The sequence below is a fragment of the Actinia tenebrosa genome, unplaced genomic scaffold (assembly GCF_029948245.1).
Source record: "Actinia tenebrosa isolate PJP-AT-01 unplaced genomic scaffold, QUT_ActTen_1.0 PGA_scaffold8__29_contigs__length_14323225, whole genome shotgun sequence".
NCBI classification, from domain to species: domain Eukaryota; kingdom Metazoa; phylum Cnidaria; class Anthozoa; order Actiniaria; family Actiniidae; genus Actinia; species Actinia tenebrosa.
Window position 1 is genome coordinate 2,808,868 of NW_028292585.1, and position 18,535 is coordinate 2,827,402.

General features: G+C 37.7%; 1 protein-coding gene across 1 annotated transcript in view; it reads left to right on the top strand.

Annotated features, from left to right (window-relative positions):
- Nucleotides 1–18,535, top strand: part of LOC116301730 (methionine synthase) — a 19,402-nt gene continuing 867 nt past the window's right edge. The window contains exons 1-35 of the mRNA XM_031710835.2: nt 1–198; nt 335–442; nt 1,927–2,018; nt 2,256–2,345; nt 3,178–3,247; nt 3,360–3,452; nt 4,023–4,129; nt 4,218–4,277; nt 4,444–4,538; nt 4,695–4,795; nt 4,888–4,949; nt 5,372–5,439; nt 5,804–5,880; nt 6,610–6,722; nt 6,829–6,969; nt 7,419–7,604; nt 7,706–7,885; nt 8,576–8,692; nt 9,155–9,295; nt 9,702–9,791; nt 10,127–10,225; nt 10,703–10,756; nt 10,933–11,049; nt 11,295–11,395; nt 12,615–12,682; nt 13,526–13,646; nt 13,795–13,876; nt 14,230–14,328; nt 14,410–14,482; nt 15,318–15,473; nt 15,798–15,991; nt 16,401–16,534; nt 16,616–16,682; nt 16,948–17,049; nt 17,995–18,198. Of these exons, the coding sequence (XP_031566695.2) occupies nt 150–198; nt 335–442; nt 1,927–2,018; nt 2,256–2,345; nt 3,178–3,247; nt 3,360–3,452; nt 4,023–4,129; nt 4,218–4,277; nt 4,444–4,538; nt 4,695–4,795; nt 4,888–4,949; nt 5,372–5,439; nt 5,804–5,880; nt 6,610–6,722; nt 6,829–6,969; nt 7,419–7,604; nt 7,706–7,885; nt 8,576–8,692; nt 9,155–9,295; nt 9,702–9,791; nt 10,127–10,225; nt 10,703–10,756; nt 10,933–11,049; nt 11,295–11,395; nt 12,615–12,682; nt 13,526–13,646; nt 13,795–13,876; nt 14,230–14,328; nt 14,410–14,482; nt 15,318–15,473; nt 15,798–15,991; nt 16,401–16,534; nt 16,616–16,682; nt 16,948–17,049; nt 17,995–18,198 (3,711 nt within the window). The 5' untranslated portion in view covers nt 1–149. The remainder of the gene's footprint in view (nt 199–334; nt 443–1,926; nt 2,019–2,255; nt 2,346–3,177; nt 3,248–3,359; nt 3,453–4,022; nt 4,130–4,217; nt 4,278–4,443; nt 4,539–4,694; nt 4,796–4,887; nt 4,950–5,371; nt 5,440–5,803; nt 5,881–6,609; nt 6,723–6,828; nt 6,970–7,418; nt 7,605–7,705; nt 7,886–8,575; nt 8,693–9,154; nt 9,296–9,701; nt 9,792–10,126; nt 10,226–10,702; nt 10,757–10,932; nt 11,050–11,294; nt 11,396–12,614; nt 12,683–13,525; nt 13,647–13,794; nt 13,877–14,229; nt 14,329–14,409; nt 14,483–15,317; nt 15,474–15,797; nt 15,992–16,400; nt 16,535–16,615; nt 16,683–16,947; nt 17,050–17,994; nt 18,199–18,535) is intronic.

Here is an 18,535-nt window from a genome sequence, read left to right on the forward strand (position 1 = left end):
GGATCATTGTATTGATCATGCTCGAATGACTTGATATCTCCAATGACTTGTAATCGTCTAGTAAAAGTACTGTACTGCTACTGATCACGCTGAGCAGTTCAGCTGTGTTTTTAACATTCATCAGACGAAATACTAAACTTTTCTTTACAATGGCTCCTACTATTTTGGCCGGACAGGCAAAAGCGAAACCAAACTTGGGTGAGAAACTCAAAATTTTTATGTAAAAGGTTCGCTGTAATATGAGTAAAAATTCTAATTCTTGCATAATTCTACCAACACGATATCGAAGAAATGTTACAGAAGAGTTTATTTCTTTACTTATCAATGTACATAGATGTTAGACAGCGAATTGAAGCCACGTTGAAGAAGAGAATCATGATTTTTGATGGCGGTATGGGAACTATGATTCAAAACCACCATTTTGAAGAAGCTGACTTCAGAGGTGAGTTACTATTAAATAAAGCTAAAAATACCAATATATACTCAAATAATATTATGGTTACAAGTAGCTCTTGTATTTCTCTTTATAAAATGAACTTTTTATATTGATTTCGAAACCAACGCTGAAAATGTTTACAATTTATTGTCCAAGTTTTGATAGTGACACAGGAAGCCCATGTATCCTAGGCACTACACCATTTTATAGCTCTCTTTACTATATATCTTGAGGTCCAAATAATTAGCACATGTTGGACAGCATGCACTATATTTACTAGCTTAAGGACGTTCGTGGGCACTGTTCGTGCACATCCTTTCTACGCATGAATTTAGTGAGCACGCGCTCATCGTGATGACATCATTCCAATGTTTTGATAAGCAAAATCTCATATAACTGTATTTAATCTCTTATAGCTCTAAAACGAAGTTGGGCACCCCCCTTTTTTATTTCATATTTTGAAAGTACTTGGTAATGCCTAACTTTAGAGGAAAAATTTTTTTAAAAATTGACAATGGGATCAAATCGAAATTACACATTTCGTATATAATCGGAATATAATTTCACGTAACACGAATGCTTTACAGTAAGTCCATACTTATAGCACAATAACATTTCATATTTCTATCATTCTTGATGCAAATTACAAATGCTACCTATTCATTTACTTATTTTCTAGTCTTCTATAAAAAATTGGGACCACCAATTAATTTTTTCAATAAAATATGACAGCTTTCCATTCTGATGGCTAGACGAAGTCAAAGACCCCGATTTTTTATTTGCTCTTCTTACTTCTAGTATGATGTTCTTTTACCGTGCAAAATTTTAAAAAAATCTGACGATGAGATCTTTTGCCCATAAAAACATCCTTAAGCCAAGCTCAAGCTGGTGCTCATTAAATGTTTTTAGTGTTTTTAGCCAAAAACCCAGATTACTAGAATCATAGCTTGTTGTCTAGGCAACAAAGTTATGAAAATGGTATGATTGCATTTGTTCAGATGAGATGATGAAATTTTCTACTTTATATTATCCAGATAGAAGAAGAACAGAACAGATATAAATTATGTTGAAATAAAATTATGGCAATAAAGCATAAAGCAGTTTATTATATAATTACCAATGAAATATCTATTTTTCTCTATTTTGAAAAATTGATATCTTCACACGTGAAAATAACATGTTATTTTCACGTGTGAAGATAACACCATTGCGATGGCTATTCAAAAATACACGGAAAGAATTGCCTGAAAAAGCCAAAACATACTTCATTGATAATTATATAATAAACAGGATATTACATGGCCGCTTGGAGATACAAATTTATCTTCTCATGTTGAAAATCTTTCACTCGTTCGCTACGCTCTCTCGTGAGAGATCTTTTCAACACTTGAAGATAAAATTCGTATCTCCACGCGCCCATGTAATATCCTCTATTTATTTATCGATAAGCTTTAATTACTAAATGATGTGGTGTAATTTGTGTTCAACAGGGGAGGAATTCAAAAGCCATCCCAAGCATCTGAAAGGAAACAATGACTTGTTAAGTTTAACGAAACCTGACGTTATTTATAAGATACACAAGGTATTAGGAGGGTTTTATTGGGTTTTATAGACTGTTCTTGAAAGGGGGGATGTAAGTGGGGGGAGGGGCGAAGAAGGTGGAGGGGTGGGGTTAGGAGAAGGGTAGTAAACTTTTAGCTAGGAAACAAATTGGTTATACTATAAAGAATAGTAATATAAAATTTATAAAAAACATTTCTGTGGAATAAATTTGGTTGAATAATCCTTGAAAGTATTTCTTATCTATATGATTTTTCAGGATTATTTGGAAGCAGGTGCAGACTTTGTCGAAACTAACACCTTTAGTGGAACAAGTATAGCACAAGCAGACTACGGACTAGAACATATGGTACGTAAGAAAATAGTCAAGAAAAACGCAGAATCAAAATATATAGCAACCAATTTGAATAACAGTTGTTCATGCATTAACAAGTGACTGACTAGTCTTATGTTCACATGGATACATAAAAGCTTTTTCCCTTGTATGATAGGCTATAGTCAGTTGCTATATAGTAGTGAAGAGCAATAGTTATTCAAATTGGTCTGCATTTTTGATTTTAGATATATGACGACCAATTTGAATAACTATTGTTCTGCACTGACTAGCGACTGATCAGCCTCGTATTCACATGGATACTTAAAAGCTTTGTCAATTGTAAGGCTATAGTCATTTGCTATATATGTACAGTGCAGAACAATAGTTATTATAATTCAAATTGGTTGGAATATCTGGGTTCAGCGTATGCTGTGGTAGAAAATGGTTTGCAGTAAGACTGTGATGCATATCCAAATGTTTGTATATCGTTCATAATATTGACGTTTGATTAGTTGTTTTAGTTTTTATAGTAATATTAGTTACTAGTTCTAGTAACAACTAGTACTCATACAAATAATCATTATTCTCATGATATAACATGCCATGAAATGGGAAAACATTAGACCCAATTTACAATAGATTGGAAGTATTGTTTTCCATAAATTTGAGACCATTCATCATTCCCTTGAATATGATTTTTTGTTACCATACTTGTCTAAAACAATTTGTAGCTTGACGTAAATGGTCTCTTACCTTCACAGTGACATGACACTTGATCTGTAAGAGCAGAACACAATTTTTATCAAAGTAGAATTAATTTGAAATGAATTGGTTTCTATATATTTATATGTTTATGTATATGCAGGTATACAGGATGAATAAAGCATCAGCGGAAATTGCTAAGAGAGCAGCACTGGATGTAACAAATTCCACAGGTATTAACACTGCCTGATTTTACTCTTCACAGCATGGGTACATCCAAGATTTTGGGGGATTTATATGCGTAATGTTAGACTTATAAATATATTTTGAATGTTTGTTGTTTAGGTGTTGAACGATTTGTAGCTGGTGCTTTAGGACCAACCAACAGAACACTGTCCATATCGCCTTCAGTAGAATGTCCTGGCTTCAGAAATATCAGTGAGTAACACTATTCATGGTTTGTGTGTGGGGAGGAGGAGCAAGAACAGGTCAGGGGTGGGGGGTGGAGGGTAGGGGGTGGAACACACTTGGGGTGGGAGTCTTGGTTAAAGCAGTATGGAGAGTTTTCATAAGACCTTGCAGCTGTCATGTTGGTTTACCAAAACAATACATGTTTGTTTGGTTTGATTGTTTGGTACACTAATATGACTGCCTGTCACATGAGTGAAAACACTCTATGTAGTTACACTGTACTGCTGTTTTTGCACCCCTTATACGCCATTCTCATAATGGCTGACAAGTGCAAGTCATTAGTTTATAATAGAAGAAATAAAAGCACATGAAATGCATTTATAGAAGGAAAGTAAAGAAAAGTATAAAAATTGACTTTTTGTTTTGACCTGAATTTGCGCTACATCCTGTATATCCCTTTATTTTGTATGAGCAGCCTTCCTCAGCCTAGCAACATGACTGGGTGGCCTGGTGCGCTTGTCTGCCATTATGAGAATGGTGTATAGAGTATTTTACAGTACTTATGTTCATCAATATTTTTCTTATTTGTTCGATTAGCCTTTGACCAGCTTGTTGAAACATACATGGAACAGGCCAGAGGACTACTGGATGGTGGAGCTGACATCTTATTGGTTGAAACCATCTTTGACACAGCAAATGCAAAGGTATACTTCAATTATTTTGTAATCGCGCGTTTGATTTCAGACCAAATTGCACTCCACTCAGTGCAATTGCCATCATTTATCTTCACAGGCTGCTTTATTTGCAATTGATAAGCTTTTTGAAAAAGAATACAAGGAAGTACCAATATTTGTAAGTATTTCCCTTTTTTATAGTTTTTTCATACATGCATCTTAAAATGGAGAAGCATGATTGTTGTTGTTAACTGTCAACCAGATTCGGCTGTTATTAACCTCCTAGCATCCTATCATATATCAATCAAAAACCTGTCTAAGTCAAAAATGTTGTGCTGTGCTAGGTATCTGGAACAGTAGTGGACAAAAGTGGTCGCACACTTTCAGGGCAGACAACAGAGGCATTTGTTATCAGTGTTTCACATGCAAATCCTATGTGGTAAGTCTTAAATGCCTTCAATAATTTTATCCCATTTTTATTGCATTCTTTTCTGTTTATTTTATCCTTCCTTTTTCAATTCAAAAAATGGTTTATAAATATTTGCAATTCTTTTCATACTATCACAGTTCTTATGATGTTGTTTTTGTCTTTTAGCATTGGTCTTAACTGCGCTCTTGGTGCTACTGATATGAGACCCTTCATTGAATCCATTGGCACCAATACAAGTGCATACGTCATATGTTACCCAAATGCTGGTAAGTGTAGTTGCTCGCCAACTAAAATGAACTTGTTGCCCTTTGCGCTTACCATCTCTATTTTATAACTGATTCTATTTTTTTAAATGCAGGTCTTCCCAATACCTTTGGTGGCTATGATGAAACTCCAGAGACAACTGCTCATCATTTGAAGGTACAGAGGGGCATAGGTTGCATACACTGCTAATGAGTTGTCTTTCACCACAGTGAGTCCTATGGGTCAGGCCGCAGGTTCAAGCCCTGTGGATGCCACATGCTCTCCCTTGCCATGAGGGTTTTTCTCCGGGTTCTCCTGGTTTTTCTCCCTCTGTAAAAATCAACATGTGAATCAAGTGTTGTGTGCATAAAATAGAACATGTAGTGGTAGTGAGAGTGCGTGAAAGCAGGCCCGCATCAGCGAAGGCTGCCAAAAAAAGTGGTCTGCTTTAACATAAAAGATTATTGTTATTATTAAGGTCCCTTAAGTTTTTAAAGCATTAAGCATTTTTATTTTAAGGCATTGTTACTAGACAAGTATAGTTAATACAGTATGGCTGCAAGTTCAACATGTTTATTAATTATGTTTATTTATATCAGTCATTTGCACACGATGGTTTGGTGAACATCGTTGGTGGATGCTGTGGAACAACTCCAGCTCACATCAAGTAAGACTAGAATTAAATCTCATCTCAGGTTTACTATAATATATTTAGGAACACTAAAATGGTGTTTTATGTGGATGTAGTTTGAAGAATTTCATGATTTGACACCCAAGTTCCAATTATTTTGTGACTATTATTACATACCTTTGGGGGACTATTTTCCAACAGGACATTTTGTCAGTGGCATCATTTTGCTATGACAACCAGGTCAAAGTAGCAACATCCCAAGGAAAGAAAAACTAAGAAAATGCAGCTTTACAAAGCAATTTGGTTGTAGTAGTTAATAATACAATCATGAAAAAGCATTCTATTGAGCAGACAATATTATTTTATATAAAATATGACTAATGTTGTATGTTATATGTAGGGCAATAGCAGAAGCTGTAAAACCCTACCATCCAAGAATACCTCATGGTCTGTTTGAAGATGCATTGTTGCTTAGTGGTAAGTGTCGTACCATAAAAGATTGGAAACCTATAGAACATCAAATATACCTGTTCAGCCATCATCATGATCCATCATCATCATCACCACCACTGCCATGATCAGCAGTAGTAGCAACTCATTAGCATCAACCACCATCATCATCAACAGCATCTTATTGGCATCATTGTCTCTTAATTTCATCTCATCATCATGCACCACCAACACTATCACCAACAACACCCACTATCCCCATCATCATCATCATCATCATGACAATTATCATCATTGCCACCACTGCTATGATTGGCAGTGTTGTAGTAACTGACACTGGACTCTGAAGATGACTTCCGCTCAGGTTGTCAAAACATCAGTCACTACCAACAGCAGTCTTTCTCGAGACTACACTCACCCGGACGATCACATTTCACACCAAACTTCAACACCTGGGTTCAAACCATTTACTGTTAGTAGCAACTCATTAATATCAACCACCATCATCATCAACAGCATCTTATTGGCATCATTATCTTTAAATTGCATCTCATCATCATGCACCACCACCACCACTATCACCACTAACACAACCATCATCATCACCATTATCATCATCATGCACCACCACCACTATCACCACTAACACCACCATCATCATCACCATTATCGTCATCATCACCATCATCAGCATCATTGCCTTCATCATTACTAGCATCAAATTTTAGATTAAATATCCAATCTTTGTAACATTAGGAATGGAAGCATTTCATATCACACCAAGTGTAATATTTGTCAATATTGGTGAGCGATGTAATGTAGCTGGATCAAGGAGGTTCTGTAGGCTGGTCAAGAATGGGAAAATGGAGGTACAGCAATTGCTTAATAAACATTCATTCATTCATCCATTCCTCTCTTGTTTATCGTTTTGAAATTGCACAATATTTATCACTGTTAATATTTGTGGTTTTCCAGGAGGCTCTAGCCGTTGCCAAGTTACAAGTGGAAAATGGTGCCCAGATTCTGGACATCAACATGGATGAAGGCATGTTGGATGGCATTGCTAGCATGACCAAGTTTACCAACCTTATAGCATCTGAACCAGACATTGCTAAGGTGTGTAGGGACTCCTGGAATAAAGCAAAGTGAAGGAAAGGGAAAGATGGATTGGGATGGGTAGAGATGGGAAAGAAAGCAATGGCAAAGAAAAAGGGAGGGAGGGTACTTTGAGAAAGGATATATAATGTAAGAAAGGATATAGCTTGTATATGGCAAGAGAGAAAGAAAATGAGAAGGAGATGGACAAGTTCCAAGGGGAGAAAAAGAAAGAAAAAGAAATGTGCAAAGAGTTTGATGGACCAAACAGTCGTTTAGATCGAGGACCAGTCCAATGAAAGGGTTTTGGGTAGAAAAAGGGATTTTGGACAAAGGGAAGGGAAGAAACTGGAAGGAGGGATGGAAGGAGAGATTTATGAAGGATGGAAGGAAAGCAACATATTGTTTTGATGCTTACATACATTCAGTATTCATATATTCCATTTACATGGTTTGTTTATTGTTGATAGGTCCCCTTGTGTATCGACTCGTCCAATTTTGATGTGATCGAAGCTGGTCTTAAGTGTGCACAGGGCAAGTGCATTGTCAACAGCATTAGTCTGAAAAATGGTGAAGAGGATTTTCTAGAAAGAGCTCGTCTGATTAAACGATACGGCGCTGCAGTGGTAATAATGGCATTTGACGAGCAAGGACAGGTGAGATGTTACTGGGTTAATTCTATTTCGAATTTCAGGAAATACCAGATGTTTGTTGTTATTAATTCAATGATCTTGAATTTGTACCACCTGTTCAATAGGCTGCAGATTGTGAAAGAAAGGTTGAGATCTGCACTCGGTCTTACAACCTTCTGGTTGATAAAGTCAAGATGAACCCGAATGACATCATCTTTGATCCAAATATCCTCACCATAGCAACGGGAATTGAGGAACATAACAATTATGGGAAATATTTTATCGAGGCGGCCAAAATTATTAAGGTATTGTTAATGCTACTTGAAGACATAAAGTGCTTTTGGAATGAGTGAGAAATAATACAGTGCAAGTCTTCAAGTTTGTAGCTGTACTGTAGCGGTACCATTCCTTACCACAGCTGTAACTCTGCACTGTGATTGTATGAATCATTGGAAACTTTTATTGGCCAGTTACAATGACCTATTTCAATGTGTCTCTTTCAAAAGATGTCAGTATTTACACTTCTGGTTGACATTGCTGTTGTAGATTTTGCAAATCTTGAATTCCTTACAGTTGGTTTCACAAAACCTTGGCTGCTTTAACTCCGAAGTTAGTTCCCAAGTTCTCCAAGTTGGTCCTGAACTTGCGAACTTTTTGTGAAATTCATGGTTCAATCAACCGTGACTTGTTTATGTCTAGAATTCAAATATTTACTGGAATTGCTTCTTTAAACCATATACTTTTTGAAAATTGTATTCCAGACAACGTACAGAGTCAAATTCCTTTTGTCGCAATAAAATTCACTTTGAAAATTGAAATACTGTATTATCAGTTTGAAAGATCGCCGACAACCGTCAGAACTTTATAGTGAAATTGATTACAAAGTTGTGAACTTGTGAACAAACTTCAGACACGGAGTAGCCGAAGTTTTATGAAGTCAACTGTAAAATCTACTCTTCTGTGACTGTTAGTTAATTCATGATTATTTCCAACAGCAAACACTACCTGGTGCACGTGTCAGTGGTGGCCTGTCAAACTTTTCTTTCTCCTTCCGTGGCATGGATACTATCCGTGAAGCTATGCACAGTGTTTTCCTATACCATGCTATTAAGGTAATAAACCAAAATAAACCAAACAGAGTTGTGATCTTTTGACTTCAGTCATTCATTCATTCAGTCAATCTGGGGAGAGGGGGAGGGGGATTGGTTATCTAGCTATTGCTGGGCTTCAATCAGTCTGGTAAAAAGTCTTGTAATTCCTTTCTCTGCTCCAAATAGTGTTCAAACACTGACCACCATGTGCTGTCAGCCATAGCAAATTCTATTGAAAACTTGCGATTGAACATTCACAGGAGACTCTCTTAATCTCTAATGAAACCTGACTGGTTTTATCTAGAGGGTGACATGTGACAGTTGACGTAGCAGTTGACAACTGATAAATTTGTTGCCTTCTGTGTGAAACATCTCTAATTGAGCCAGTGTAGCCATTTTATGTGGTCATCCAACCCATGTCTTACCACGTCTTGTATCTTGTTATGAAAGGGTTACACTGTTAACTTAATATTAATCCTTCAGGTGGGCTTAGATATGGCGATCGTTAATGCTGGTATGCTTCCTGTATATGATGACATTGAATCAGGTCTTCTACAGCTGTGTGAAGATTTGTTATGGAACAGAGATCCTGATGCTACTGAGAAGCTCTTACTGCTAGCACAGGTAAGTATGGTGTAGCAGTAATACACTTGCTTCTTACCTCTGGGGTTTCCAGTTCAATTTCTGGACCCAGTATGACATGTGAATAAAATTTGTTGGGTATCTCCCTTGATTCATGTGAGTTGAGGGTTGTATGTTGTAAATATCTAGAATGTAGTGGTAGTGCTTGTGGAGGGAACCTCACGGAAGAGCCCCATATTATCCAGTTTACTCCCTCTGCAAAATCACGCTGAATCCCATTTCAGTCTGTGAGTTAGCCATGCTCTGACCTAGCTCGAATCAGAAAGATTGTTTCAAAATTTTATAAAATTGATGTCTAGTTTTTTCTTTTTTTGGAGGGGAGGGGTGAGGGGATGGTACGAAGGTTTTTGAAAACCTACTTATGATCCTTTGTCTTTTTTGTTGTTAGTCCATGGGTGCTGGTGCCAAGAAGCAAGTCATCACAGATGAGTGGAGAAACTGCCCTGTAGAGGAGAGACTTGAACATGCCCTTGTCAAGGTGAAGGGATGGAATTGGAAAAAGAAATGAAAAGAAAAATGGGAATGAAAAATGCAAAGTGGAAGTCAAGATACGAGAGAAAATGAAACTGAGGGCCAGGATTTTCATAAAAGCCATGTGACAGATGGTATAAAAGGAATGGAAGTAAAATGGATAAGGAAGTGAAAATGAAATGGGAATGAAATGAGAATGACAATTTTTTGATTGACAGGTTATTGACAAGTATTAGAAGACACACAAAGAAAATTTAATAATATCGAAATGAGTGTGATATTAAAAATGAAATGAAAACATAAAGTTTTTCTGAGGCTTTATCACATGCTTTTGATTGACAGGGTATTGACAAGTTTGTGGTAGAAGATACTGAAGAAGCCAGGCTGTGTACAGAGAAATATCCACGTCCTCTCAATGTAATTGAGGGACCGCTCATGAAGGTTATTATTATTATTATTATTATTATTATTATTATTATTATCATTATTATTATTATTATCATTATTATTATTATTATTATTATCATTATTAATTTATTTTACAAATATGTTTTTATCGATAAATAAGTAATTTGTACATATATTTGTTATTTTATATTCATAATCTCTTTTTTATTGTTGTATTATTATTATTATTATCATTGTTATTATTGTTATTATTATGATTATTATGATTATTACAATATTGAAATAATTATTATAGTTATTAGTAATTATAAGTTATCTTTTTATTTTGGAGGGGACATTCAAGTGAATTCCTAATCTTTAGCCAATGAGATTAGCTATTAACACTTTGATTGATAGGTGAAATCCATTTGAGTGCCACCACCATTTTGCTAAACGTTGGGTCGTCACATTAGTTGCAACATAAGTAGTCCTTCATTGTGTTTTTTGTCTTATCGATATCTATTTTCGCAGGGGATGGGTGTGGTCGGTGACTTGTTTGGAGCTGGCAAAATGTTTCTTCCTCAGGTAAACTTTTTTGTTTCTAAAGTGCATTGTACGATTAACTACGGTATCTCTCAAATATTATCATTGTAAGTCACTAGGGACGTTATTAAAAAAGAAAAAAAGACCAAAAACAATTCAAGAAAAAAAAACTTTACTGCGGTTTTCCATATACTTACCAGATGTTTTTCATGTGTTAGGTGATCAAGTCAGCTCGAGTGATGAAGAAGGCTGTTGGTCATTTAATCCCATATATGGAGAAAGAGCGACAGCTTGCACTGGCCAATAATGAGAATCAAGACGATAAGTCATTGAAAGTAATGTCACTGTTCCTCAATATGCTCTGATGTGCTATTTTGTTAAGCTTTGCTGTACAGTGCAGTGTTCTTCTACGCTGTGCTGTGTTGCTCTGTTCTGTGCTGCTCTGTGCTGTGCTTTCCTCTGCAGTTCAGAGTGGTGCTACGCTGTATTGATGTTCTGTTCTGTGCTATTCTGCTCTGCCTCGTTTTGCCGTGCTGTGCTTTGCTGTACTGAACTGTACTATGATTTATCCATTTTTAAGGATCAGTATAACGGCACTATAGTGCTTGCAACAGTCAAAGGGGACGTTCACGACATTGGTAAAAACATTGTGGGTGTTGTTCTTGGATGCAATAATTACAGGTAAGCCATTTCTTCGCTCACGCGTCCTAGTTTTTCTGTAGTTGTTACTACTTATTATCAGCGCTTTTGGCTAGTGTATATCAGACAGCATTACTGTCGTTCTACTCTAACCGTAATCACTTAACACTTAATGGCTGGTCCCGTGCGAAACGAAAAGTTTTGTTTCCCCGAGAATCTCGATGTTTCCCGGAGAATCTCGATGTTTCCCGTTATATAGCTATAACTTTTTCCTCTAATGCACGCGCTCTCATTGGTTGATTCGTGGTCACATGACATCTAACAATGAAACATGTATAAAACCTAATCAAGGAGATGAAATGATAAAAGAGAAACAAAAAATGGATTTTTACACTAATAACAAATAATTGCGTGCAACGGTATGGATAAAAAAGGGATAAAAGTATAAAAGCTTATAATTCGGCCTTAAAAAAACGTCTAGACTCCGTACGATCCAGCCAACCGAAGTCCATTCCATTCCATCCATGTACGGTTCCGGATTTTCCAAAATTAAAAAACACTCAAAATTCGGGATTTTAGAGGAGGAAAACAAGTTTTAGAAGTTGGGCATGTTTTTGCTATACATTAAGATTAACCATGGCCTTCGTAAAGGTCAAAATTCGAAAACAACATTTTTTGTGATTCAAGATCCAGTCACTGACTGAGGCCCAGTCACTTGCAATCCATTCCAGTCACATCCAAGTAACTTCCAATTTATCTGAATAGCATCTTAATTGAGAAAATTTAGTCGTAAAAATATGTAACGATCACCTATAGACACATGTATACGCAGTCCTTTGAGAAACTTTTACCGCGGCTGCCATCTTATTGAGTTTCTTGGTCTGAAATCCAAAGATCACCTCAAAAATCCAACAATTCTGCACTGTTTTCCTCAATTCAGTTTTGAGAGCATTTCGAGGTGTTTAGGGTGTTTTAGCAGCGTTAATTCTCGTACCAACTGGAACTGAGTACAGTAACACCTAACGTAGCACCTGTGGTCTCTTTAGGAAGTAACACCTAACGTCGAGCTAACGTGGAATGTAGCTTAAATAACTATATTAATATATCTATCTAATTGAGCTGATCTGCGCAGTATATCAATCAATTTATGCAGCTGCTAATCATAAGACTCAGAAAAAATCTGGATTTAAACCCGTGCCCTAGCGATTCCGATGCCATGCTCTAACCACTGAGCTAAAAAGATTCTTTGTTTATCTTGTAGAGTGATTGACTTGGGTGTCATGACACCTTGTGAAAAAATCCTGAAGACTGCAATCGAAGAGGGAGCGGGTGAGTTATTATAGTTTTTATTTGTGCCGATTGATCTATCAATCCTTTGGTCAGACGTCGACCTAAACATGAGACGAACCTAATTGAAACAATGGATGACAAGGCGGTCTTTTTTGGTGTCATTAGGTTCGGCTCATGTGAATGATATGTGTAAGGCTCAGGTCAAACGTCGAACTTCACACGAGCAGAACCTAATTGAAACAATGGATGACAAGGCGGTCTTCTTTGATGTCATTAGGTTCGGCTCATGTGAACGTTGTGTAAGGCTCAGGCAAACGTAGAACTTCACACGAGCCGAACCTAATTAAAATAATGGATGACAAGGTGGTCTTCTTTGATGTCATTAGGTTCGGCTCATGCAAAGTTCGACGTTTGACATGAACATTTGTATCCCCTGTGTCATGAGGCACGTAGAGAAACGTTGTATTGCGGCGTAATTTAGTCTGTTACTTTGCGCCGTTAACGACTTTGATAAAGTGTAAAGATAACAAGGGGCTAGTATTAAAACAAAAGATTGTTTTGGCATGACGTCATAATGAAATAGGGCAATTAACTTTGGTATTTCCTTATTAGTTGAGAGTGGTCTTCCATAGAGTCGCTGGCAAATATTAAAATTTCAATCCCATCTCCTTTCCTGTCCTCTCATTCACTACCCCCCCCCCCCCCCCCCCCATTTCCTCCCCCCACTTCCGCCCATCATTCCTTTCTTCCCCATTCTAAGAGTATATAAAGGTAAAGCTACAGGATACAGTGAAATCGAAACAACGATGCAAGGACGTAAAATAGATGGGGAACAATGTACGGACCTCGATGCTCATTGTGTTCCATGCATGATATATTTAGATATCATTGGTCTGTCTGGGCTGATCACTCCTTCATTGGACGAGATGATCCACGTTGCCAAGGAGATGGAAAGAACAGGGATGAAGATACCACTTCTGATTGGTGGAGCTACTACATCGAGGTACGATATGTTGTCCAGTTATTATCAAAAGTATTTCTTTATGTTTCTATGTTTTTTGAACCCGACAATGACTTAGTAATTGAGTGTATTCTCAGTCATCGATTCTGGTTGGCTGGCTAACTGATTGATGGATTAATGATTTTCACAGAACGCACACTGCTGTCAAAATAGCTCCTCGATACAGCGAACCTACTGTACACGTCTTAGACGCTTCCAAGAGTGCAGTCGTGGTAAGTGTGGTACAATCCACTGCCCCTCCCCTCCCCTCCCCTCCCCTCCCTTCCCCTGGAAAAATTGAGGGAATATACATTGATATCCTCCGATATTTTACGGGGTACTTTGAAAGCGTTTTAAAAGGTATTAGAATACGAAAAATGACGATTTCCTCCCAAAAAAAGAATTAAAAGGAAAAAAAACATTGCAAAATTTCAAAATATGATAAAAGTTTACAAATTTACAAATAAAATTTCCTTAAAAAAATAGTGGAGAACTATCTTTATGGGTTTCCTGTGGAAGGCGAGTGCTGTTTGTTTCGCCCACGTCAGTTATTTTTGATTGACAGTTCTGTTTGTTGTCTCTTAAGTGCTCGGCATTGATGGATGAAACTGCTCGTGAGGACTTCATTGACGAAGTGAACGAAGAATACGAAGAAATCCGAGAAGAGCATTATGATTCCTTGAAGGTAAGACTTTACAAGAATAGACCGATTTACTGTGTCCTTTAACGTTTTTTTTTTTAATTCTGTGCTGTTCTTCTTACTTAGGATCGTCGATATCTCAGCCTTGATAAAGCCCGTGATAAGCAGCTTGTCGTTGACTTGGTGGACTTCAAACCAGGTACCACGCCTGGGGAAATAAACTAAAAAAAACTCTACCTTGGGCTTAATGTTTTCCCATTTCAGACCATGTGTCATTCCCTAGATTATGATTTCTTTGTTGAACGGTTGTGCACGAGAAGACACATGAATATGGATAAGATTCAAGCACAAAATCTTAAGAGAATGACACGTGATCTAAAAGGGGTTAACATTACGCCCAAGTTGTATTGGTTCAAACTTACCAAAGTTATGCCATGCAGAATCTGATGCGCCGTATGGACTTCGGACCTGACGACAATCTTTAATGTTCGGGTTAGGCAGAATAGTGTCCTAGTCCGAACACAGCCTCGTTTATACTGGCGATTTTTGCGGCGATTTTTGCTGCGATTTTTGTGGCAATTTTCGGAAATATAAAATCTTTTGTCTCATCCTTCAAAAGAGACATTCGTGTAGGGAAAATCTTGGTATACTGAAAAAAACTTTACAAGTAAATTCTTTACCATTATTTATTATGAACAAGATCGCAAAAATATCGCAGCAAAAATCGCAAAAATATCTCTAGTGTAAACGGGGCTTAAGATTTCTTTACACTATTTTACGTTTTGACGATTTTATTGAGCTCTTTAAGTATCGCCATACATTTTTTTCATACCTAGCTTGGGCTACCTATGGTCCGAATGATATGAGGGGAGAGACTAGCTGGCTCCCAGACCATAACTGCAGCTAATCCCTGGGTAATTAATCATTTGTTTGCTCGCAGGCATGGTCGAAATAATGCGCTAATACAAACCATTGCCCTAATCCTTCAAGTGCAATGAGTTGCTGCATCATTGACATTTCTACTTATTTGTTAGTGAAGCCAAAGTTTTTAGGGACCAAGGTGCTAGGTGACTACGATTTGGAGAAAGTCATTCCATACATCGACTGGAAACCTTTCTTTGATGTTTGGCAGCTACGAGGAAAATACCCTAACAGAGGTTACCCGAAGATATTCAATGATAAAACCGTTGGTAAGTTGTCAGTGGAAAAACCTTTTTCATCTATTTTCATCTAATTTGTGCTCCATTTTAAGAGCTTTCGAGAGAAAACTTACACTTAGAGAGAAAATTTACAAATCGTAGTACAAAAAGGTTTTGGATCAGACTTTTACTTTGAAAGCGCATTCGTATGGATGTCGTTCCGTTACCGTGACGGTACCCTGTCCGAGCTTTCTGATTGGATAAGCAGTGATTTTAAGCGCTGTGATTGGTTTACCGCCTATTGTCCATGTGCTTTGAACTCGAGTTGTCATAGGATATGAATTCTCTAATCCATGCTGGTACTGATTTCTTTAGGTGAAGAAGCTAAACGCGTGTTTGATGATGGACAGAAGATGCTGAAGACAATAGTGGAATCCAAGTCTTTACGAATTGTAGGACAACTAGCATTTTATCCAGCAAATAGTGTGGGGGACGATATCTACTTGTTTGATAAAGACCAATCGAGAAAGGGACCTCCTAAAGCAGTCTTTTGTGGACTGCGACAACAGGTTATTATAAGTGCTAAGCTACTTTTAGATATATGATGATGCGCAATATTATATGATGAGGTCAACGATGTTAGTGATGACGAAGATATGGTGATAGTGAGGTGATGGTTGTATTGATGATGATGATGATGATTATGAGGTCATAATTGTGTTGATGATGATGATGATGATTATGAGGTCATGGTTGTGTTGATGATGATGATGGTGATGAGGTCAGGCGTCTCTTGATAATGATGGCGATGAGCTGATCTTTGTGTCGTTGTTGTTGATGATGATGATAGTGATGAGGTGTTTGTTTCGTTAAGGATAATAAAGAGGTGATGGTTGTGTTGATAATGTTATATAAAATATAACTGGTTATAACCTATGTATCTAACCAACCCCTACGTTTCATCCATCATGTCTTCAGGCTCAAAAAGAACACGGTGTCGAAGAGCCCTATTACTGCATATCAGATTTCATAGCACCTCTAGACTCAGGAGTAGAGGACTACATTGGTTGCTTTGCTGTGTCCTGTATGGGCGCCGAGGACATGGCCGAACAGTAAGTGATACCAAATATTACCTAACGCATCTAATAGTATAACTAAATATTGCTTAACTGCTTGGTGTCTGTTCGTTACAGGTTCAGCAAGCAGCTGGATGACTATAGTGTCATCATGGTTAAAGCGTTGGCCGACAGGATAGTAGAAGTAAGTCGAAAAAAAAAATTGTACCCTTTTTGGCCACTTGGAAAATCATTCCTTCCTTCCTTCCTTCCTTCCTTCCTTCCTCCCTCCCTCCCTCCCTCCCTCCCTCCCTCCCTCCCTCCCTCCCTCCCTCCCTCCCTCCCTTCCTTCCTCCCTCCCTCCTTCCTTCCTTCCTTCCTTCCTTCCTTCCTTCCTTCCTTCCTTCCTCGGATGCGTTTTTTGAGGAGGGAGACACCTTACGAACTCGAATTTTATGTTCTTGTTATAGGCTTTTGCTGAAGAGCTGCACGAGAGAGTTCGCAAGGATCATTGGGGATACTCTTGTGAAGAAGAATTGGACGCTAAGGATCTTCACAGGATTAGATATAAGGTAAACGTGGCTTAATTAAATGTTTGTAAATGTTAATAAAACAGAAACCATTGTTGACAATCAGGCGTGAAAACGCGCAACCGAAACGTGTTGTAATCTTTGGGCTGATAAAAATCAGGAGATGGCAGGAGATGGCTAAATCACAGAACGAATTGGAATTTAGCGTTAGTTTAATAAATTTTTCGGAGGGATAAAATACGGAAAACCCAGAAAAAAAACCCTTGATTTGAGGAACCCACCTAACAAACGCTACTAACGTGATGCCTAGTATAGATATCATACTCAAGACCACAGAGATCAGTGACAGGCGAGTGCACCATATATTTTGGCATAGAAAAAATAGCAAGATTACTACCAGAACATCCTGATTAAAGCTGCATTTTTTAGTTAAATTTCGCTTGCGTTTTTTCCCCCTATTTATTTTATTCTGAAGAAGATTAAAGTTGTCCTTGAGTATAGCATAGTAAAACGTGTAGATACCAGTCAATCAAGTGAGGCCAAACATTATTGTAAAATATTATTTTCCATCATCAAAGGCTAAATTACAATTATCGAGAAAAGCATTTCTCATACCCATAAAAACTCATGAGGAAACCAGCCAATCAATGGGCTATTTTTGGGTCACATTATGTTACTTGAAACCTGTAAAGTCCTGTGAAAGGATTGAATTCAGTCTGTAGTAACTGGAACATAATTAATTCAGTCCTAGTACTGAATTAATTTTGTTCCAGTTACTCCAAGTCGAATTATTAATGAGCATGAGAAGTCATTTCAAAGCCTCCAATATCGGACTGGACAGGAATGCAAGTCCGCGCAATTAGTTCCAGTCCTCGACTGCTCCTCTGACTGGAACAAATTGCCTTGAAATCCCGTCCAGTCCGATATTGGAGGCTTTGAAATGTTACGTAATAAGATGCCATCATTCTGTTCCATTCTATTCCATAGGGCATACGGCCAGCCTTTGGATATCCCAGCCAGCCAGATCACACGGAGAAGCTGACCATGTGGGAAATGATGGACTGTGAGAAACAAACGGGCATCCAGCTGACAGAGTCGTTAGCTATGCACCCTGCAGCATCTGTGTCAGGTCTTTATTTTAGTCACCCGGAATCGACTTACTTTGCTGTCGGGAAAGTTTGTGAGGATCAGGTACGTGCACGGTGATTATGTAGAGATGTGGAAACATTTTCTTTTGGGATGAAAAAAAACTCAAGAATAGCAGTTGGAACAACGATTACAACCTTAATGATAACGATAGAAGCAACGACTTCAATATTATCAGGAACATCATTAGCGCAACAACAACAATAGCGCAACAACGACGACAGCGCAACAGCGACAACAGCACAACAACAACAACAGCTCAACAACATCAGAGAAACGACGACAACAACAGCAGTACTTGGAACAACAACAAAAGCAACCACAACACCAATGACAACACATCATCAGCAACAACAGCAGAAGCAACAACGAAAACGACTTC